The 15,222-nt window shown below is 47.7% G+C and overlaps 1 protein-coding gene across 2 annotated transcripts in view; it reads left to right on the top strand.

Moving 5' to 3' along the window:
• The window catches only part of BCR (BCR activator of RhoGEF and GTPase), a 135,555-nt gene that overhangs the window by 56,961 nt on the left and 63,372 nt on the right, over nt 1–15,222 (top strand). For both annotated transcript variants that reach the window (XM_073313721.1, XM_073313722.1), the window contains exon 2: nt 5,273–5,457. In XM_073313721.1, the coding sequence (XP_073169822.1) occupies nt 5,273–5,457 (185 nt within the window). The remainder of the gene's footprint in view (nt 1–5,272; nt 5,458–15,222) is intronic.

The following is a 15,222-nucleotide window of genomic DNA, read 5'->3' on the forward strand; positions in this document are numbered from 1 at the left end:
GCGGTTTGTGGAGTGAATTGAGTAGCAGCAAGGGCTTTTGTAGTCCACCCAGTAGCCCTCCAGGCATCTCACCGGTACATGGAAGGGAGGTAGGTAGGTAGGCAGGCAGGCCTTCTTCTCACCCCTAGAGTCCTGGAGGTAATTGGTGGGGATGTGAATGAGGTGGCATTGGCTGCTACAGGATGCTGTGAAGGCTCGTCTCCATGCCTACTGCTGCTCTTCTGAGTGGGCAGGAGTCTGCGATAGGCTGCCCCTTGTATCAGGGAGGAGAGACCCCCAATGATGATTTGTTTGGGATGATTGGGGACCTCCTGGGACCTGTTGTTTCTTGACAGACTGGCGAGTATCTGTGGGAAGGGGAGGCGGGCAGACCCCACTGCTCACTTCCCCTCTCCCTGGCTGCCGTACCTTTGAGGTACGGAGAGCTGAGTGAGACAAACACTTCCAGCCTGTGACTGGAAAATAAACAAACTGGGTTGAGTCTTCGTGGGATTTAGCAGCGGAACATGCACTGCCATGTCAGATCCCACTGCCTGACTGTGTGAAGGGGCGCCCTCAGCTACCTGAGACACTGGGCAAGAAACCTGCCTCCTTTCGTCACTTACAGTAACAGCATCCAGAGCAGCTGAAAGTATCTGTGCTGCTGGTTTTAGCCTATTCGCTCAACACTCTTTCCGCTCTTCTGGAGAGGACTTCAAAGCTTCACAGTCTGGGCCACACTGTGCCAGCCTGGGTTCCGAGGGATCTGAATAACCTAGTTTCCCTAGCACAACCGTCTTTTTAATCACAGGGTGGGAAAAGACAAATCTACTTCGGTTATCAGCATCAGGCCTTCTCTAGTGGTCCCTGAGTACAGGAACATGCTGCTTCCGTTGGTGGGGGTAATCTCCCATGGGGAGTAAAAGCAGAAAGCTCCTCCTGCCCTGGGACAGTGGGAAAACTCCGCAAATGAGTTTGCACCCTGTGCCCAGAACAAACAGTAGAGAGAAGAGGTGGGATGGTAATAATAACTATATTTTGTGCTTGTACAGTGCATTCCAGTTTCAGATCTCAGATACTCTGTGAATGCTAATGGATTCAAACTCTTACGAGGAAGGGAGAGAGGGCAATATTAGACCCATTTTACAGCGGGGAAGCTGAAATACAAGAGGTTAAGTGAATTGTTTAAGGTGACCCAGGAAGCCTGGGGTAGAGCCGAAACTAGAACTTGGCTCTCCTGAGTCCTAGTTCTGTGCCTTGCCTTTTCGTAAAGAGAGAGAGCAGTGTGGGACAGAGTGAGTTCTGGAGGTCAGAGGTGTGGAGACCATTCCCTAGAGTGCAGGGTAGAGAAGGTACATTGATTCAATCTAAACTAAATTAGCAGAGAGGCTTGTACCAAAAGATTTCAGAGTCAGCTCCTCCATAAGCAGTAAGTAAGTAGACAGTAAATTATCCAGTGTGGCCATCGGGAATGGAAGAAATATTCCTGCCTCCAGCTCTGCATAAAGAAAAGGAGGACTTGTGGCACCTTAGAGACTAACCAATTTATTTGAGCATAAGCTTTCATGAGCTACAGCTCACTTCATCGGATGCATACTGTGGAAAGTGTAGGAGATCTTTTATACACACAAAGCATGAAAAAATACCTCCCCCCCACTCTACTGCTGGTAATAGCTTATCTAAAGTAACCACTCTCCTTACAATGTGTATGATAATCAAGGTGGGCCATTTCCAGCACAAATCCAGGGTTTAACAAGAACGTGTGTGTGTGTGGTGGGGGGGGTTAGGAAAAAACAAGGGGAAATAGGTTACCTTGCATAATGACTTAGCCACTCCCAGTCTCTATTCAAGCCTAAGTTAATTGTATCCAATTTGCAAATGAATTCCAATTCAACAGTGGAGTCTGGATTTGAAGTTTTTTTCTTGAAGAATTGCAACTTTCATGTCTGTAATTGCGTGACCAGAGAGATTGAAGTGTTCTCCGACTGGTTTATGAATGTTATAATTCTTGACATCTGATTTGTGTCCATTTATTCTTTTACGTAGAGACTGTCCAGTTTGACCAATGTACATGGCAGAGGGGCATTGTTGGCACATGATGGCATATATCACATTGGTGGATGTGCAGGTGAACGAGCCTCTGATAGTGTGGCTGATGTTATTAGGCCCTGTGATGGTGTCCCCTGAATAGATATGTGGGCACAGTTGGCAACGGGCTTTGTTGCAAGGATAGGTTCCTGGGTTAGTGGTTCTGTTGGCTCTGCATTGCAGCACTATCTCACCTCTGCATGTGTGTGAGAGAGAGAAAGCAGTCTGATTATGAGTGGGTTGAAGAAACTTTTGAGGGAGAAAGTGCTTTTGCCTAATCAAGGCAGGAAAATGGGATTAGAGCCCTGTACGGAGGCTGATATTCTATTTGGATAATGCCAGTCTGAAACTCGAAATAACAATATTTTGCAAACTTGTCAGGCTAGAAAACTGTACAAGGGCCACATGAAAAAACAGATAGCTTAATTAGAGGCCTTTAGGTACCATGGTGATAGATGCTACAGTAAAAGCTTTTTTAACAGGCATGCTGGGGGAACGGGGGGGGGGGTGCCAGTAAATTAAAAATGCCAGTTAACTCAGAGGGAAGGGTTTGGAGTGCGGGGTGGGGGGTGTGTGCGCAGGGCAGAGGGGTGTGGGAGGGGCTGCGGGGCACGAGCTCTGGGAGGGAGTTTGGGTCCGGGAGGGGGCTTAGGGCATTGGGTTGGGGCGTGGGAGGGGGCTTAGGATGCTGGATGGGGGGACGCTCATCTCCAGCAGTTCCCTGTCCCCACCGCTCCTGGCGGAAGCAAGCAGGCACGCTGCCTCTGTCTGCAGATGCGGCCTCTGCAGCTCCCATTGGCCATGGTTCCTGGCCAATGGGCTGGGAGATGCAGAGTCAGTGCTCGGGGATGGGGGACGGAGGCAGCGTGCCTGCAGAGCCACCTGGCTGCACCTCTGCCAGCAACAGCAGGGATGGGGAGCTGCTTGCAGGAAACAGCTGGAAGTGAGTGCCCACTGAACCCTTCCTGCACCCCAAGCCCCCTCCCAGACCCAAATCACTCCCAGAGCGCTCCCAGCAGCCCCTCCGGTTTATAGAGTTTGCTGATAGGTGAAGTGCCAGATAAAAGAGACTTTAACTCCCACTAAGTTTCCGGATTGGGGTGACCAGATGTCCCAATTTTATAGAGACAGTCCCAATATTGGGGGCTTTGTCTTATATAGGCTCCTATTACCCCCTACACCCATCCCGATTTTTCACACTTGCTATTTGGTCACCCTATTCCTAATCCAACATACAATTCCCTCCCCAGCAGCCATTTGTCCAGACCAACTCCACTGAGTCACCAGGGGACTCTGGAAGGCCTCTGTGCAAAGGCCTCCCTAAAGAACACGTGTTTGCTTTTAATTTTCAGTCCTGTGGTTCTTGCACTGTCTAGCAAACTCCAGGGACTTGGGGAACTTAGGGTAGCACCACAAGGGTGTTGGTGGTTCAAGGCCCCTGAGGCCTATTAAAATAACTTTGTCATGGGCCCGTGAGGACCTACGAGGCCCAGGTCTCAGGCACTGCAGTTATTTAACTGGCTGGTGTTTGGTACAGTACAGAGGTTCACTTCTGCAGTTGGTTTGTTGGGTTTTAAGTGTATCATTTGTATAAATTCCCCAGACACACCCCACCCCTCCCACCGCGAACAAGCCCCTCATCTCTAAAGGTTTATTTTGTGTTTCACACAGTGTGTGCATTCTTTGCTGGAGTGAGTCACAGTTTCTTGGAGATGCAGGGTTGCCACCTGTCCAGGTTTTCCCAGGGGATTGCTGGGTATATTTGGTAGCTGCTTGTCCTCATTACATTGGCAGAACCTAAATAGTGTTGTGGAAAAGAGTCCAACTCAGTCCTATTTGTATTTCAGCCTGTATTTAATGCACGGTCTTAATGCTGGGCTCCTCATACCTCCAAAACAGAAGGGTCTGTCTTCTGTGTGGTATCTAAAGCTGGAGTTATTCACTTCACATGGCACTGTTTGTATTGGGCTCCCCTTGTTACAGTACATGCTGATTTATAGAAATCTTTTTTATTCTTTTGCAGTGTATCATTTCCCCCCCTCAATAGCTTGTAAAAGAAGGGCAGTAATACTTGGGAGTGGGGAGAGAAATAAGCTGTAGCCCTGCAGCTTCAGGTCCCATGTTCAGTAGCCCTAAGGGGACATTTCTGGGCAATTTCAGATAAATGAAATTGATCGCTGTGCAGAGGATAAATAAGAGAGCTATGTACCACTTAAGCTCTATGGCTTGGGTCTCTCTTCAGTCAAATAGGTCTTGTGCTGGCTCCCTGCACAGGTGGTGTATTTCACTCATTGGGTACATCTGTATGTGCAGAGTGATCAGAGAGGATTATTAGGCTACAGCAGAGATGTTGGGCAAGGTGTTCAGTGTGTGGCCTTCACACTCCACTTACAGCAGCCTCCTGTCCTCCTCCAGCACAGGATGCAAACAGCAGTTCTCCCATCTGCCTTTTCTGCAGAAGTTCACTCAGTTTTCACCAAATGATGGTTAATTTGACACTCTCTCCCCAGACTTGAGGAATTAATCAGGAATCTAAGAAGGAGGGGTGTCTTTTGGGGTTGTTTTTTGTTTTTGGCAGAAGGCTGTTCGCTTTGCTCTTAAGATCTTTCTTTCCTAGTCTTCCTGTTGCTGAGAGGTCTGGAGAAACCCTGGATTTCCATCCTAGTGTATGTCAGTTTATGAAGTCTGTATCATTGCTAACGTTCATGGAGGCCTCATCTGTATTGATTGTGCTAAGTGGACAAGGTTCATTGCCCTGACCCATCATACTCATCTTAGGAAAATGGGGCACTGAGAGACATAATCAAGGATTGGCAACCCATGGAGGGCACCCCACAAGAATCTTGCTAGGAATTCTTTAACACTTTAAAGAACGTGATGCATCAAGCACAAATGCATCAATATTTAACATTATGCAATAAGGGCAAAACCCAGGGATATGAACTGTGATTAAGTAAAGAAGAATTTGTTATGTATCAGAAAAGGCTTTATTTCCCAGAGTTGATAATGAGTGGAATAGGGTGTCCGCTTAACAAGCGGGAGTTTGTTACACTTAAGCCTGGGATGAAGCTGAATCTCGCTATCAATAATTGTGGATTTGCTGAATACTGACAAGGTATGTGTCCTTGTTGGGAGCAGGGAGTGGACTCGGCCTATGCTTATCTCCTTCCCAGTTCTGTTTTTAAGCTAAGCTTTTTCTCTACAGATGCTTCATTCAGTGGAATACCACCTAGTTATGCCTATGATGCAGACCGTGCCGAAGAACAGCGGCGACACCATGACATGATGCCCTACATTGATGACTCTCCATCCTCCTCACCCCATCTCAGTTCCAAGAGTCGGGGCAGCCGAGATACTCTTTCCTCAGGGTCTTTGGAGTCCACAAAATCAGTGAGTCCTTTTTACTCTCTTTAAGCATGGAATCAGCATGGTGTGTGTGTGTGCGAGTGAGACGAGCATTGGGCCATGAGCATGGGAAGGAGGACTGAGTGACGTGATAGTGGTACCTGCTAGGAATGAAGCATTTATGGTTAAAGTGGCTTTCATGTGTTAATCCCATGTTTCATGGGTGTGTAACGTGTGTACAAATTTAAGGCGAATTGTTCAGCCTCACTCCTGTGAATATGTAACCCTGTTGAATCAGTGAGATTACTCAGTGAATAAGGGCTGCAGAATCAAGCTCTAAATACCAGCTGGTGCTTTTAGAGAAGGTCTGGGACCAAACACAGTAAAAAGACATGCTGAGGGGGTACATGGTAATTATGATTTGCGACCAAAAAAAATTGGGGGAGGGAGGAACAGGAGGGGGTTGGAAGGGAGTGAACTATGCTTAGGTAACTCTCAGACTTTGACAAGTAAAGTCAAGTTTTGAAGCTTGGAGGACAACAGGAATTAAAATTGCCAAGCGGTGGTGACGGTGCGTATGAAATAGATGCTTCTCATTTAAAAATGTACTGTGTGCACTCAGTAGCAGCTCATGTGACCCCCTGCAATAGACCTTAGAGCTGACTGGATCCATTGTGCCCATGTGTAAATACTTCCAGGAGGGAGTTTTTTTAACCTTAAAAGAATTAATAATCCCCCTCCCCCTCCCAATAACTATATGGGTAATTAATTCTTGCTCAGTCAAATTTAACTGTTAGCTCAGTGTGATCCACTAGAAACTAAACGCAGCTGCAGACAGCAAGGGTTTTCTTCCAAAGTAATGTTTATGACCAGAAACCAAAATGGGTTACTGACTTAGGCAAAGAGGTGTAATGGAAAATTCCCCGGCCTGGAGTTCCACCCTGTCCCGTGACTCTGGGTGCAGGGCCTGACTTTCCAAAAGGCGTTCCCACCCCCTACTTCAAAGCTGCCAATTTGCAGTCCTTCCCCGAGCACCTGTTCCGGAGGGTAGGTAAAGCTGAGCTGAGTGTAACCTCTCAGGCCCCTGTCCCACTCGCTGTCACTACAGCTCTACCCATCAGGAATGGGGCTTCTGTTCATACTTGAGTTCTTGGTTTTCTTTATTACAGAAATTTAAATATGGGGGGGGGGAAAGAGAGCAAAAATGTAACTAGAAGGATGAGAGGGCTGTGACAGAAAATCCCAGCACGGGCATTCCTGGGGCAGCCCTGCCATATCCTGCTGGAGCACCTGGGTCATTTCATTCTGATAGGAAGAGTGCTAACATGCATCAGGGTGGAGCTCCTTTACTTCCTGGAGTGACCACTTGCTGCAGGTGCTGATGTCAAAGTGGCTTGTTACAAATAGAGTATGGGGAAATCTGCTTGTACCTATTGCTTCATAGATGAGTGGATAGCTGTGTTAATTATGGTTAGTTCTTGTCCAGCACAGTACAGTTGCCGAGAGAGGGAGGGACCCCAGCACTACCTCAAACTCCTGACCTTGAGCTGCAATTAAAACTCCTGATTACACTGTAAGTAATCTGCAGATATTGGTGCCAGCACGTGTGAGGAAGTGTCAGCCACAGGGATTACAAGGTTAATTTCAACCCTGTTACAATATTTTACAGCCACATTAATTCCCTCGTTACTGCAAGTTGCAAAACCACTTGTCATCATGGTTGCACTTGCAGCTGCTTTGGAGAAGGTGTCACTGTAACAAAGTATAAAGTGCCCAACGTGGTGCACTGGGGCAAGCGCACAAAACGTATTTGACCAGAAGCCTGTAAAGCTGTAACATGAACCTCCTGAATTTCCTTTCCCACAGTCGCTGAAACCCAGAAGATGGTGTGTAAATAGAAACTTTCTCCTCTATAAGTAGCTTTGTTCTTCTGCCTGATTCAGTCACTGGTGTCTAGGGTGACTTTTCCAAATTCTCCAGTCCCCCCAGTTTCTCTCGCTGGTTCTCAGTCCCATTCTCCTTGTCCAGCCACTAACAGCCTCCCCTACCTATCCCCCACTCCCAGTCTCCTTACCCAGCCCATCACAATCTCCCCTCCTTCTCCCCCAGCTTTCAGTCCTAATCTTCTTGCCTATCAAGTTCCAGACTCCAACACCCCCCTCCCCCACAATTCTCAGTTTATTTACCCATCCAGTTCAGTCTCCACTCTTCCCCAGTTTCCAGTCACAGGTGGGGGGTTTTCTCCCGCCACCCTCCAGTGGCAGTGTCTCCAGGCTCCTTGGCCAAAACTACTCCTTTCCATACCCCCAGCCCCATGATCTGTCTCATTATATTGGAGTCAGGTGGCTTCCTCCTCCACGCCCCTGAGAACCTGCAGCGGGAGAGAGCACAGAAGAGACAGACGCCCTGTTTTCAGTACCAGTGCCCAGCCCCACCCTAGCCCAGAGCAACTGTGAAGAGATGGACTGTTCCTGCATAGTTCTGTCACACGTAGGAGCTGTGGGGACTGGAAATGGAGCGTGCTTAGTTTCTGTGAGGAGATGGTGCACACGCTGTTTGGCCTGCAGTAGAGGCGTGAGGAATTAGAGCGTGTTCTTTGTGTATAAAATCTTTGGAGATTTTTGCTGCTAAACTCTAAGAAATCTCTACTGGCAGGTGCGAACTGAGATTTTTTTCAAAGGTCAAATTTGGGAGGATTTTGACAGGAACAGCACAAGGCATGTCCCTGACGCAAAGACCACCTCCTTGCCCAAATTTCAAGTCCCTGCTCCTGAACATCGAGTACTCGAGCTTCTCAAAAGAAAAGCTTACCAGACTCTTTTTTTAACATTGCCAAGCAATGTGGTTTTTTTCCTAGCCTCATTCTTGGAAACTGCTGAATCATTTTGTCTGAAACTTTTTGGAAATGTTCAGCCTGAGACGTACAAGTGTTAGGAAAATTTCAGCCCAAATAGTTGAAGTTTGGCAAAGTTGAAAACGGGATGTAATAATATGAAGTGTGGGGCAACCTTAATAATAGGCAGTTCTACCAGCCTTGCCTATAATATAGAGGTTACATTTGTATTTGGGAGTGGGAACTGGAGTTAGTAGCTGGGAGCAGGTCAGCATAAAAGGAGCTTACCTCTGGGTATATAAGCGTGTTGGGGCAGCCAGTGGCACATGTCACTAAAGGAGAGTTCTGATAGAGAGCTTGGGATTCAAACTGGGGGCTTGTTGCTGGAAAGAAGGGTACAGGAAGGGATAGAGCTCAGAGCAGGTCAGAATAGGGTGGGGAGTTCCCCAGTCTTGGTGGTGGCTATTGGGGGGCTTGTTATGATGGAGTGAGTGTTGCATCCTCTTGAGGTGAGGGAAGGAAGCAAGGGGAAGAGAAGAGGGACAAGAGGAGAAATCTATCCGTAAGAACTTCCTGTCCCCAAGCCGCGCGCCAGCCAGACACATGCAGTATGTGGAGCTGGGTTGGGTCACGTCCCTGGTGTTCCCCATCTGAACTGCTCCAGCAATGCAGGGATGTAATGACAATGTGGGGTTGAGGGCAAGCATGCTGCCCCCAGAAAAATTACAAATATCCATTTCTTGCATGTTTAGATCAGTTTTATTCCAAATCCAATCTTTTGGATTATTTCTCTCTCCCTCTCCCCTTACAAGGGGTGGGAGTGTCAGAACTGGCCTCCTTTCCCTGTAGAAGGAGGAAGCTGGGTTGTGAATGGGGACTTCGGCTGGGATGCCCCCTCTTCCCAGGTCTGGTTCAGCTGTGCTAACACCCACTTGCAGGGAAAGAGCCAGGGGCTCCCTAGCCAGCAGAGCCGGCACTAGGCATAAACAGACTAAGCAATTGCTTAGGACCCCGAACAGTTCAAGGGGGATCCCCTATTCACTTTTTATTATGTGTTGGGGAGGGGGAAATATTTCTGCTTAGGGCCCCCAATGGGCTAGTAATGCCTCTGCTACACAGGCTCCAGCTCCCCCTGCTGGTCCCGCTGACAACCAGAGAGGAGCAGCAGCTCTGGGGGAGCAGATTTCCTCCGGAGCAGGGGGAGTTCTCCCTTTGCTTTAGCCAAGTAGGGGGAGCTAGACGTTAATCCCTGGATAGAGTGCTGTCAGCTTCAGCCCACCTATGGTAATTTCCCCTGGCACCAGCTTTTAGATCCCTTTTTCTCCACTGGTGCCTACATCTCTGCGGTTCCTCTGCTGGGCACCCATGTCAGCCTGCTCTTGTAACCGTCTGTGCTCTTTGAGGAGTCCAGAACGTCCCTCAGACCTGCAGACAGTGCTGCCCCGTCAGTCCTCTTTGCTTGCTCTGGATCCATCACACTACCTCCCATTCAGTCTGCTACCCCGTCTTTCATTTGTGCACTGAGCCTTTAGGTTCTCAGGTCCTCTCACCTGTCCCAAAGTGCCTAGCACTGTTGTTGCTCTGCAAATAATAAATGGTAAGCAGAGGGCCTGGATTCAGGCCTTAGCAGGGTAAAAAATCCCCATCCCAAAGTGTTTAAAGTCTTGCCCCTCTGTGAATGCTTAAGGACCTTAAATAGTCTTTAAACTATAGAGATTACTTTTTTTTTAATTAGTCTTTGTTCTCCTCCTGCTTTGTGATTCATCAATCCTGAGCTCAAGCAGGAAGCAGAGGGTTTTAAATTCCCCAGAGCCTGGTGAAGGTGAGTGCTAGGAAGAACACTGAAGTTACTGTGTAAGGCTACACTTCTGTGTTTAAATCACCCAGAACTTTGACTGTTCCTGCCAATATAACCAGGGCTGGAGTTCTGGAAACTAGTAGCGTCAAGAGTTGGAACTCCCTTTTATAAAGCTGGCCTCTGACTGGTGTGACAGGCTCTGCCTCCCATGCTTACAAAAGTCCTTTATTGCAAATTACCAAAGCAGACACTCTCTGGGTGACCGTCACTGGAAGGATGACCTGCACCAGCCTAGGTGGCGCTTCCTGGGAGTCAGAGAATATCCTCCAGCAATGTGAGGGAGTGGGGTGCAAGCTACCCCACCTGATCTGCTCCCAGCTGTTGACTCCACTTCCCACTGTGGCACCCCTGGGGCAAAACACACCAGGTTTTTTTTCCCTACAGACCTTGTTCCATGTTGGAGGGGACAGGCAGGGCACCTCCTACTCAGGTTTGCACATGGAGCTGACAGGATCTGTCAGGGAAGAAAAAGCAAGGTGACTTCTGAAACTGCATCAGCACCTCAGAGGATCTTGTCCCCAGCGCAGCCCTATGACTTTGCTCTGCCTCTGTCTGCACATCTTTCTCCAGCACCTCCAAATCTGCCCCCTCCTGCTTTCTCCCTGTTTCATTCTGTCATTTCCCCTCAGACGTTCTCGTTCCATCTCCTTCCCAGTTTTGTTTGTGATCTCTCTCCTGTCTTCGCTTTCTGTTATCGCATCCATCCCCCACACTCTCTTTCTCTCCTATTCTTTCTTTCTCTTTGCTGTTTAATGGCTTTGCCTGGATGTACAAGCCCTTCCTGAGGATAGCTGGCACACACAGCATTGATGTTATAAATAATGTTGGCTCCTCTCCCTGCTCCCACCCAGCCCTCCTTGCATGAAACAGGGCTGGCCTGGTTACAGAATGCTTCCCTGTTTAACATCTCCCAGACAATGAGACACCCCCAGCCTATTAAACAGAAGCCTCCAAAGATATTTACATTTTAAAAACCATACTTAATAATTTTTCCCTTTGAAGGCTGCCAGCCTCTCTCTGAGACTCAGAACCATCCTTACTGGAAACTTCTCCTTTGAACATGCTAATTGCGTGGTTTCTGAAAACACTCTACCAAAGGGTGGGGAGAAATTTAAAGCTCCCTTTAATACACCCACTCAGAGGCAACATTCCCCTTCACAGGGAGATGCCAGCTGGGACTACTTTGTAAAATCTTATTCATCGTGTTTCCAGATTCTTAATTCGTATGCTCCCAACCTTCACAATAAAACGATTATTGCTGTTAATTTAAACAACAGCCAGAAAGCCCCGAGTCCTTTAAATAGATTTGGGAAGAGCTGTATCTGTCTCATCCTTGGGGCTGGTGAATCCCAGGCTTGCAGTAATTGAATATAACACACAGTGCCAACCTGGTTAGTAAACTAAAGTACTTAGACTGACAAGTTGTAAACACATTCAAAACCGCCCTGGCCCTGGGCCAGCATATGCAGGGTGTATAACATCCAGCACTTTTAACCACTCAGACTGGCCTGGGTTCAGGTTGCAGGATTGCGCCAATGGGAGCGACTCAACATATCAGCTTTGAAATCCCCAGGAGAGCGTGATGCACAGTCCAGCTGTGGAGGAAACACCAGCCTGTGAATAGCGCTGCTGGCGAACGATGCTCCTGAAGCTCTTGTTCTAATCAGTGCTCCCTCTCCCTCCTCCATGTTATGCCTGCAGCTCAGGGAGGGCAGGAGCAGAGAGCACTGATTACAAGCTTGTTCAGAGCTTCACAGAGAGTGCTCCCACGACTGACAGATGGGCTCTGGCTGCTGCCAGGAGATGCTCTTACAAGATACACTTATTTTTAAATTTGTGGAGGAGTGTAGCTGAGGGGTGGGGGGAGGAGGGTTAGAAGGGAGGAAAGGGCTCAGGGAGGGTGCTGAGGAAAAGGGGGAGGGATAGAATCAGGATGCTTGTTGGACACCTACAGGTGAAAAATGGGCCAAGCCAGCATTAGAGGAAGCCCAGCATCCACCTCTCCCCAGGCCAGGCAGGGAGTACATTGCTTTCCGCCATGTGCTGCTCCTGCACCCGACTGAGGACTCCCCATCTTTGGCTGCACTTTCGTCTTGTAGGAGCGCTGCTGCTTGGCCGGTGTGAATTTGGTAAATGCAGGGCCTACTCCCCACCCTCCTCTGCAACAGCTGGGTGTGCTCAGACTCAGAGTTCCTGCTCCCTGTGAGTGAAGGTGAGGGAAGGACTTCCTAGTCCTAGCAGATTCTCCTCTCCCCCATGTGTGGCAAGGGGGCTGTTCTTCCATGCCTCTGTGCTGGGCATTCCACTTCTTTCTCTACCTGGACTGCAGAAGTAAGGCAAGGAGTGAAGCTCTGGTCCCAGGGGCACTGCCCTCATTTGTTAGTTGCACCAGGCGGAGCAGAGAGTGCTCTTGGAATTGGTGTGCTCCTCCCTGCTCTGCCTCTTTGCTTCAGTGGGGGAGAGGGGTGTTGCCTCCTTGCCCAGGGCTGCTCACCACTTTGACTCACCACTGATGAGAGGGTGAGACCATTTCCAGTTCTGCAGATGGGAAAGGAAACAGCAGTTGGATGATCGAAACTAACTCCCTGTTCCTGCACCAGCTGAAGTCTGGTGCCAAATTCCCTGTGACTTTCCTGGGCCCAGAGTACATTTCCCTGAGTGGGATATAAAGAGTGGAGGATGCAGTCCCCCTTGGAGGGTGAAGAGGCACTGGTGCTGGATCCTGATTCGCTTCTGGTGGCGAGAGCTGCCCACTCAGTAAGGTACTAGATAAAAGTGTCAAAACAGGGTGTCCTCAGCAGGAAATGTGCACTGGATAATCAGTTCTCGGGAGGGGAACGCTGAGCAGCAGCACAACCCAGACAGAAGAAACATGGTGTCTTATTGATCCCTGACAGCAGCAGGTGCAGCAGCAGCAGATCCTCTGAATGAGCTCTAGGAATCTGTGTGTAAATGTCAGATACTGCCTTGGAAACCTTTAATGTGCTCTGCGGCTGTAGGTTCAACTCCCCTGGGGTTTCCTGATGCAGCTGCTGCACTGCAGCCGAGGTAGCCGGGCCACTTGGGCTGGATAGAACTGAAAGGGGACAAGAATCTTCCAGCATCACACTTGAAGCTGGTTACATAAAAGGGATTAAAAACCATTCCAAAGACTTTCAGAGGTGACCTCTCCATCTGATGTCTTTGGGGAGGCCAGCCACGGCAGAGCCCTGGGAGAGATGTGTGAACTTCTGGGGAGTAAATCTTTTTTAAAATATATATTTATAATATATATAAGAAATTATATATATATATTGCTAATTTTAATATGTATATAAGAAATTTTAACAATCAAACCAGAAACTTCCATCTTTACCATCCGAGAATACCCAGTAGGGATTGTTAGAAATCAGACCTATTCCTATGAATGGGAAAACAGGGGCTTCTAGAGCTGGAAGGGAAACTCTGCGTGACAGTAAATCTATAGCAATATTTTTGGGGTTAACTTAAAAGAGATTTAAAGGACTCATCAGAATCCGACTGTCTCTGTCTATACAAAATTCATTATATCGCTCCTGTTCCACGACTTTGCAATTCCGTGCTTACAGATCACGCCTGGTTTCTCACAGTCCTACACTCTGTCATCAGGCTGGGCCTGCTAATGAGAATTACAGTGCCATATCAATAAGGTGCCAATCACACCATTTGCAGCAGGAGGGAGGTTGAAGCGGTGATGGGATTTGAACGTTTTTTGTGAAGTTACTTGTAAACATTGCAACAAATCCTTGGCCATCCAGGAGCTTCGTGCTTGGCCTTGTTTTGCAGATCTGGGCCACTGGGCATTTCGCAGATACAGCCAGGAGAGGCCTCTGATCATTCAAATGACCTGGCCCTTTCCCCTTGAGTTGAAGGAAATCTGCTAAAAGTTTTAGACATATGTTTTTGTTGTGTGTTTGTACTGTGCCTAGCCCAGTGGAGCTGTGGTCCAGGGTAGGGCTCCTAGGCATTCCTGTTACCTGAGAGATAAATAATAATCATAAATAGTTGAGCAGTTCTGATTCTGTGTCCAGCTCAGTATAGTATTTAAGATGCTGTGCCTAATCACTGGTGTGTTTTCCTTGAAGCTTAAACTGTCTGCTGGATTACAAATTCCTGAGCTCCTCAGAAACTCCCTTTCAAGATGACAAAATACATTGTTTCTCTAAGAATTTCACTGAAAGGAGGTTGCAAACTCAAGTGCTTTCCTCTTCCATATCTTAGTTGGCTTGTGTATAGTTTTTACCAGTTTCTTTAGAGCAGCTTCCATCTGCCGTTTCCTTTCACGAGGTGCTGCGGTATTTGACACGTTGCAGAACTACCAGAGAGGAGCCATTTTAAGGTCTTTCACTCTCAAAAAGTGCTTACACAATTTAATAAACGTGCTAAAAAATATTGTAATTGTCGCTGAGCATCCCTCTTTCTTGGAGTTGCATATGGGCTCAAAACAACCTCATAATGGGACTGTTGCTGCAAACTTTACGATGAAGAGGCTATCCCCTCTCCATAATAAATCACACGTATCTCCAGAGCCCAAAACGAGGGTCTCCCAGCTAAAGGAGAGCTTTGTTAGATTTCAGATATGGAAAGACTGACATTAGGCCAATAGCATGCAGCCTACTGTCATATTCACATCGATCGCAGTCCTGTTCCCACTGACATGAACAGCCCAAACCCTTCTGATACTAACTGGGGCGGGACTGATCCCCAAACTATCCATGCACAAGCACCATAATGACTCTTCTAAACTACTCTCCTGTTTTCAAGGAGATTTGACTGTATGAGTGCTTGAGAGGGTTGTAAGAAGCTGTGTTTTGCGTTCGAGGGAGACCAAGAAATGTATAATAGAATTTCAAATAGATGGACACTTCTAATGACCTGTATTGTAACCATTGGACACTTTTTCTTCAAACTTTGCAGAATGGCTCCCCTTTACCTTTGAGATAAAATCTGGCTGTTTTCAGGCCAAACAAAGTTTCCAAGCCACAGGTTTATTGAGTTGCTAAAATGGGGTTTTATAGCAGACACGTCAACTGTGAAGAGGTTACCTCTAGAACAGAGTAAACCATTGATTTTTTTTTTAATTCGGTGTCAACAATTGAAA

This window comes from Lepidochelys kempii, chromosome 15 (genome assembly GCF_965140265.1).
Source record: "Lepidochelys kempii isolate rLepKem1 chromosome 15, rLepKem1.hap2, whole genome shotgun sequence".
Classification (NCBI taxonomy): Eukaryota; Metazoa; Chordata; order Testudines; family Cheloniidae; genus Lepidochelys; species Lepidochelys kempii.